The sequence below is a fragment of the Eurytemora carolleeae genome, unplaced genomic scaffold (assembly GCF_000591075.1).
Source record: "Eurytemora carolleeae unplaced genomic scaffold, Eaff_2.0 scaffold146, whole genome shotgun sequence".
Lineage (NCBI taxonomy): Eukaryota > Metazoa > Arthropoda > Copepoda > Calanoida > Temoridae > Eurytemora > Eurytemora carolleeae.
In genome coordinates this window covers 405,655-413,547 of record NW_019396503.1, presented here as the reverse complement: position 1 = coordinate 413,547, position 7,893 = coordinate 405,655, and the positions used below count along the sequence as shown (strand labels likewise).

At 33.9% G+C, this 7,893-nt stretch overlaps 2 protein-coding genes across 4 annotated transcripts in view; both read left to right on the top strand.

Moving 5' to 3' along the window:
• Positions 1 to 1,452: 1,452 nt before the first annotated feature.
• Positions 1,453 to 5,361, top strand: LOC111704509 (uncharacterized; the record flags this gene model as incomplete). Its single annotated transcript, XM_023476763.1, is given in 3 exon segments — positions 1,453 to 1,501; positions 3,627 to 3,690; positions 4,337 to 5,361. Coding segments are annotated over 3 exon segments (285 nt in total), but the record flags the coding sequence as incomplete, so codon positions are not given.
• A 520-nt stretch (positions 5,362 to 5,881) lies between these two features.
• LOC111704482 (glutenin, high molecular weight subunit PW212) overlaps positions 5,882 to 7,893 on the top strand; it is a 7,398-nt gene continuing 5,386 nt past the window's right edge. For all 3 annotated transcript variants that reach the window (XM_023476725.1, XM_023476724.1, XM_023476723.1), the window contains exons 1-2: positions 5,882 to 5,987; positions 7,699 to 7,791. In XM_023476725.1, the coding sequence (XP_023332493.1) occupies positions 5,982 to 5,987; positions 7,699 to 7,791 (99 nt within the window). In that variant the 5' untranslated portion in view covers positions 5,882 to 5,981. The remainder of the gene's footprint in view (positions 5,988 to 7,698; positions 7,792 to 7,893) is intronic.

Genomic DNA, 7,893 nt, shown 5'->3' with positions numbered 1-7,893 from the left:
AAAACAAGTGTTAGTACTAAAATTTACTCATGTCTAGAGCTACACAAAGTAAAAGTCAATTTGTTGCTGAATATTTAAGGCCAATACGTTGCGATACTTTAGGTTAATTGATTAATTGATTGATGCAACTTTTTATGGCTGTTTGGATTTTTTTGGCAGTCATTGAACTGTTTGGTCCTTGTCCCAGCAAGCTGTCACTTTCGACCCCGATTTGACTACTTTTCAAACGTCATGTTTTTTTCTTTTTCTTTTTTATTTTTGTCGGTGTTTTAAATAAAAAAGAATATCAATACAAAAAACAATTCTTAGGGTTAAAGCATATTTTAATTGAAAATTACCATTTTATTTCATAATGTCTTAACCTTTTAAGTTCAGAGTATGCTTTAACAACTGGAACCTATTTAATTCCGACGTTTCAAAGGGTGACCATGGCCTCCGATCTTTTTATGTGTAATGAAATTATTTGGCAAAGAAAAGATATGGATTAAAGCAAAAAAAAAAGCAAAAAAAAAGCAAAAAAAGTGAATAAATTCCGCACAGTCGTTTCTGAAGTCTCATCCTTTGTGGATAACCCTGTACTGGCTCTGAAATTATCATAGTTTCAGACTTGTAAGCAAAATAAAACACCATATCTTCTGCACATTATTGATAAAACAAAATTTTAAATGGTACTGATGTTGGAAATCCGGCATTTCAGTAGATGTCGTCTTTCAAGGTTTAGGGGTTTTTCGTTCACAAGAACCACGAGGAAGAAGCTCTGTCTATTCAACACGTAACATGATCATCTTTAGGGGATATTGTGAAACAAAAAAAATCTTGAAAGACGACATTTAGTGTTCTTTATGTATTGTTATTAATCTATAACATCGACAGTCGCTGTACATAACAAAAAGAAAACAGTACCCTCTCTCATTACTTCCTTAAAACTTACAATAGAAACAAAAATGTACACTTCAAAGTCGAGTCAATCTTGAAAATTAATGCACAATTTTCTCACATTGACATGAATATCATTTCAAAACAAATGCAGTAAAATGTTTTTAACTTAAGATATATATTTTATTAACGATTGCTTAAACTTATTTTTAGGGAAGCGTAGTAGGAGTTGCAGGAGTCATGATTTTCCTAGGATTTGCAGGTAAATAGGATAATTGGACTGTGGGATAAATGTCGTCTTTGTTAATCTTATTTCTGAGAATTGTCGCTTGTAAGTATTTTGCAATAATTGCAATGTTGAAACTGATTTCTTTAAAATGTGCAGGGGCCAAATTTAATGAATTTGAGGAGTCGCTGAAGTTCCTACCGCCGGTTTAAATTTAAATTACCAATTTTCTTGAAAATTAATGCACAATTTTCTCACATTGATATGAATATCATTTCAAAACAAATGCAGTAAAATGTTTTTAACTTAAGATATATATTTTATCAACGATTGCTTAAACTTATTTTTAGGGAAGCGTAGTAGGAGTTGCAGGAGTCATGATTTTCCTAGGATTTGCAGGTAAATAGGATAATTGGACTGTGGGATAAATGTCGTCTTTGTTAATCTTATTTCTGAGAATTGTCGCTTGTAAGTATTTTGCAATAATTGCAATGTTGAAACTGATTTCTTTAAAATGTGCAGGGGCCAAATTTAATGAATTTGAGGAGTCGCTGAAGTTCCTACCGCCGGTTTAAATTTAAATTACCAATTCACATGACTCTTTAACTTAAAATCGGTTTTTCAAATTTGAACCTGCAGCAGTATAATTCAGCGATGTAGCTCAAATTCTTTAAATTATGTCCCAGGACACTTTTTTGATATACAGGGTGTCCCATTAAAGAATTTTTGCGGTTTATTTTCTTTAAACTCTTTTACTCAAATATATTTTACTTTGAACTATATTTTACCAAAATATGACTGCCATATAATATACTTTTCATCATTATATTTGGTGTTAAACAACTTATAACAAATAATTGAAGAAGACATTTTAAACTTTTCCCAAATGACATGTTTCGGTGGATACCCTATAGCTCAGTTGCAAATTATAAGATCCTTTGAGAAAAAAGTAGACAAGGAAAATTCAAATGTTATCGCTCCCTATATTTGATGCTTCTGTATAATGTTGAACTTTCATTCAGAACCATATAATTTCCAGCGGAAGAAAAGTTTCGCAAAAAATGCAAAAATTTTCGGTCGCATTTTGCAAACTTTTTCGCGTGCATTTTTTCGGGAAAATAAATAAAGCGAAATGGAAGCGAAATTTCGCGAAAATATTGGGCTCGCGGATAACTCCCTCTTTAAAAATGAGTCTTGAATTCTCAAAATTTAGTCTTTTTTGATGAATTTTCGCAACTTGTACGCTAAAATTTTACATTTGTTTTAAAAAATTCAGTATTTTTTGCGAAATTTTCGGTTTTTTGCATAATTTCCATTTTTTCGGAAAATTTTCGCATTTTTTAGCATTATTTTTTGCTAAATATTCGCATTATTTTTTTTCGAGATTTTTGCATTTTCTATTTCACGAAAATTTCGTATTTTTTCACGAACCAGATTGACCAGAACCAGAAGCAAAATTTCGCGAAAAGAGCAAACGAAATGCCAAAATGAAGATACTCTTCTTGCAAATCAATGGAACTCCGAACTGAGTTGATGAGGTCTGATGGCCAGGACAGAGAGGTCAGAGCGATCATATTTAATGAAATCCAGGTTGATATCCAGGGTGTTTTTGTACAGACAATCAAGTCCTGTCATTTCTACAATGTCATTCTCCTGAATTGCACGTTGGGAAGCATAGGTGAGGCGCATGATGGGGTGGCCAGTGGTCGGCCGGTGGTTGAGGGAGGTCAGAGGTAGGAGGACAGGTCGGTGGTGCATTGCTGCTGTTCATGGCCACATCCAGGTTGCGAGCGTGGTTGATTGGGGTGCTGCAGATCATACATCCCTGTAAGAGGCAGGGAGAATTCCTGGTACATGTTTTCTGAGGCTCCTGGCATGGGGCCTCAGCATTGTCTCCATGGATAACATCCTGTTGGAGAGATTGAACGATGTCCATTTTGTTTCAGATTGGTATTTTGAAATGTAGAAACCTAGGTGGGGTGTCAACAATTAGATGTTAGGTTGGCTAGTTGGTTTGTTGGTTAGTTGGTTCGTTGGTTAGTTGATTCATTGATTAGGCTCCTCAACTCAGACAAAAAGTTGCAAATAATGAGGTAAACAGATATATTTCAAACCTACAAAAAAATACATATATAGTAAAATAGATGATGATGTATAAATGTTTTTGAATATTTAATAAGATAGCTTACTATTTAGGTGTGTCAGGATAATAAGGAGTGATTAAGGTTCAGAGGGTTTGATGGAGTAGTTGAAAACATTTGGAAATACTTCTGAAATAATATAATCCTGGTTGTTTAAGTGGAAATACTATGCATTGCAAAGTTATTTGTGGATTTAATTATTTACTTAGTTAAAACGTTTCTCTATTTGATGTTTTCGTTTTAATTGGAGTACAGAGAAATTGACCGAATATTGCTTTGGTTTGGACTTCTCCCAAAAAAGGACTTGGTAAAGACGACATTACGTGGGGGAGTTAGAAGGTAGATTTATGGTCAACAACTATACTATACATATTTGTACATAGGAGTGGCTGGTTCCTTGTACTATACATATTATAAGAAGAGAAAAACAAGGATTCGTCTTCTAAGGCAAATATTTTAATTATTTTTATTTTACTTTAATGTGTTCTTTTTTTCATTATATTTTTATCTATGAGTTATCCTTACTGTTTGAGAAACTATAAAACGTGTACAGTCGAGAGAAAACAGGTCAAAACTTTTGTGTAAAATAACATTGGCTTCAATTTTATAAAGATAGCTACACTTCATGACACTTGCTATAATTACATTTATATAAAGTTAAATTTCTTATAAGGTTACACTTTCTATCATTATCAGTATCCTTCCGGGTACAACCACAAAGGGATATCCGAAAGGAATGATTTATTCTGTAAGACAGCTCATACGGATAACTGCTTAAACCTGGGATTCAAAACATGAAAGTGTTGACCTCTGAGGCCGAATTTAAAGAATTTGAGCCGGGGCTTAAATTTAAGCTGCGGCGCAAATATGGTTAATTCCACTTAAAATTGTATTAAATTTTTAAAGATGTAAGCCGTGGCTTAATTGAAACCGGTTTTTGGAGGGTTTGAGACGTGGCTTAAATTTATTAAATTCGGACTCTGGCCCCACAACTAAACACAAATTGATTGTTTTTTTTAAAGACTTTTTAAAATTTTATGCTTTTTATAGTCTATTTAATTTTTTTTTTAATTCTCAAAAGGGAAGTATTTAGGAAGATAAGAGCAACAGAATTGTACGACTCTGTACTGGTTCGACCTGGCTATGTACAGCAGGAAAATGTACTGCAGCCTATACCAGAGCAGTACACAAAGAACGATGTGTTTACAGTTCCAACCCAACAGCCACCATTCTCGAACAACTTTCATTTTTCTCAAATGTATTAAAAACAATCTCGCAATTTTAGAAATTAAAATCATAAAAACTGATCATTCGCCTCAAAACCTTTGCAACGTTATATTTTAAACTTTGACTTTTTTATGTTTCAAATATAACAAAGTTCAATTTTAAAGAAGTTGAACCCCGTCTAGACGACGCTTAATTGAATAAGGTTATTGATGGTTCAAATTCTTTATATTCGACCTCATGATCATAAAATTAGAGAATATGAGAAGGTTCATCATTTTCTTTGATTTGATTTATATAATACTGTACATATACAGGGTTACCCACAATGGATGAGATTGTAAAGACGACCTGATGGTTCCAAGGTTAAATTAAGTTTTCTGCCTTAAATATAATTCGTAATGGCTTATCCAATAATTATAAAAAGAAAGAAACAAGAATACGGCTGCAGGGACTGGGGGAATCATTAATATAAAGAAACAGGTAGTGAAAATTCTGCACAGTCGTCTCTGAAGTCTAATCCTTTTTGGGAAGCCCTGTATAATATATATATTATATTTAGTATTAAGTTTTATGTTATCGTACTTTAATTCTAGTTTTTATTTAAATAATGTTGTCAAATAAATCAAAATAGATATGATGAACAACCTTACAACTCGTTCAGTTTTAGATAAGCCGTTTACATGCTTATTTTATTTATTTGGCTTTGAAATAGCCACAATTATATCGAATATGCTTTTCTTAAAAATTTCATTTTTTAAATTCAATATTGATTTTTAGAAACCTTTCCTCTTTTTATTAAAAGGTAAAGATGAATAAGCTGGATAGGAAGGCGCTTAAATGTGAAGAAGTTTAAGTCTGTTTTAGTAAAAACAGTCACAGAATTATTTTGAAGAATAAATATTGGGGGCCGAATATACAAACAATTGTTTATTTTTCTGAATCTATCTTTACACATTTTATAAAGGAAGGAGGGGGGGGGGTGGACGGCTTCTCCCCCCCTTTTGCATTTATGAAGATGAACATATACTACATTTTAATATTTTGTTTTCAAATGTTTATTTTGGAACTTTTTCTTGCATATTATGATTAATAGGTTAAATTATGGTTGGACATTAAAACTCAAATATCCTGAACACATGCCCGTAACTAGAAGCTTTTGCAAGGGTGGAGGGGGGTCACAGTGTTGTAATAAGGAAGGGGCAAAACATTCTTACACATCAAAAAAAGCACTTTACCACCTTAAAAGGGGGGGGGTGGGGGCTTGTAACGTGTCCCATTGGTCAAGCCCTTCCATCTATTGGGGCCCGGTCATTGTATTTTTTTTTCATTTTTGAAACTATAATTCTAAAGTAATATTATTTGTTTATGTTTAAAAATCGAAATAGTTAATTTAACATCTTCCCATACATTTAATAAACCGGTTTTGTTCCTTGTTTATAAACAAATAATTAAATAAACAACATCATCTTCAGTAATACGAGGATCTTAGTGAACATCAGACAGGCATCGTTATGAAGGTTTGTATTTAATTCTACAAAGTTTCCGTACGGTTTTCGAGTACGTTTCTTGTATGAATTAGGACCCGGCCGTCCGTAGAACTTTCTTCTGAGGCCGTTCCTTCCATAGTCTACATTGGTCGACAAATTGGCGCCTTCTAAATTGTCTTGAGAACAATAGTTTAGCAGTTCTCTCTATAGGAAGTGGGCGTGTGGTGCACCTACTTTGGCCGGTCTTATGCTAAGTTCTTATCTGATAGATTATTTCTCCGTATATCTGACGACCAATATAAAAGACGTCAAGTTGTCGACCAATGTAGTTTATGGAAGAAACAGCCTCTGAGTAAAATATAAATTCTTTTTTTCTGAGTAAAATATCTTTAATGTATTGCAGTCAACTTTTCCGAGTACGGTCTAATTAGATCTAGGGCCGTGTTTTGTCGATACTTCAGTTTAAACCTAATCACGATGGGGGTGGGGACCAGCCTCACTCCCCCCCCCCATATGGTTTTTATTTCTTAAAAATGGTTTGCACTCTGATTTTTAACTTGACAGTTGTGAACAAATCATAAGGTAGGGTGGAGAATTGTCGCGAGGGCGTTCCTCCAAAAAAAATAATCTACAGATGTTAAATTTATATGTTCTAAGTATTAAAAAATGTTACTCTTTGTTTGAACCTACCTAGCACATCCCGATCATTCCGACCCTCCCCGAATAACACTAATCCCGATCGTTTTAACCCCCTTATTTACGCCACTGATAACTTGTGACGCATGGTTTTACATCAATTTTTCACGGGCTTTTCAAATATACAATGTTTAGCCCTGAATGCCGATTCATGAAGATAAAAAGCAATTATGATGTGTTTAAAACACCGATCCGATATTTGACTGTCCTCCAACCTACCCTACCCTACCCTATATATCAAATAAAAAATGTGCAAATTGTTTCACATCAATGTTAAATGTGAAGAAGTTAATCATTCGATGTAAGCAGTTTTAAGTTATTGAGAATTTACCCAGGGGCTGTTATTGTTATCTCCAAACTATCTTGTATGTCTAATTCATGTCTTATTAAAGTTAAAATGGAGATATGTTAAATCCTTTTAATTCTGGTATTTTTTATGGTGAGAAACCAGTTTAAGAGGCGGCAGATTTTTTTACGCCGTTTTAGTCCCTTGAAGTATGATGGCTCTTTTAATTACGCCTTCAGTCGCTTAATATATATATGATAAAGAGTCTCTTACGCTTTAATTACACCTTTAGTCCCTTAAACGATATGATGGGGAGTCTCTTTTAATTACGCCTTCAGTCCCTTAATATATATATGATAAAGAGTCTCTTACGGTTTAATTACACCTTTAGTCCCTTAAACGATATGATGGGAGTCTCTTTTTAAATACACCTTTAGTCCCTTAAACGATATATGATGGGAGTCTCTTTTAATTACGCTTTATGCAGCCCCTTAATCTATATATGATAGGAGTCTCTTTTAATTACACATTTAGTCCCTTAAACGATATGATGGGAGTCTCTTTTAATTACACCTTTAGTCCATTAAAATATATGTGATTGAAGTCTCTATTAATTTTTAGTCCCTTTGATGTATATGATGGTAGTCTTTTTTAATTACGCCTTCAGTATAAAGATCTGTACAATAGGAGTCGAATTGGGAAGTGGTTAAGGTTTATTTAAAGTTATTCGAGCATGCTTATATTGTTTTTTTTATTTAGAGAATGTTAGTTCTGCCCCTGGTGGTAGGGTTAACTAGTATCCTTGGATCTACCAGAGCTTCAGTTTGGGATTCTTCAAATTGTAATGTACAGGTAGGAGGGGGAGCTTTTTGCAGGGAGGTTGGGGGAGCATCATGCTCGATAGGATTGAGGGAGCTTCTTGCAGGCTAGTGGGGGGGGGTCTGGCAGGCTAGG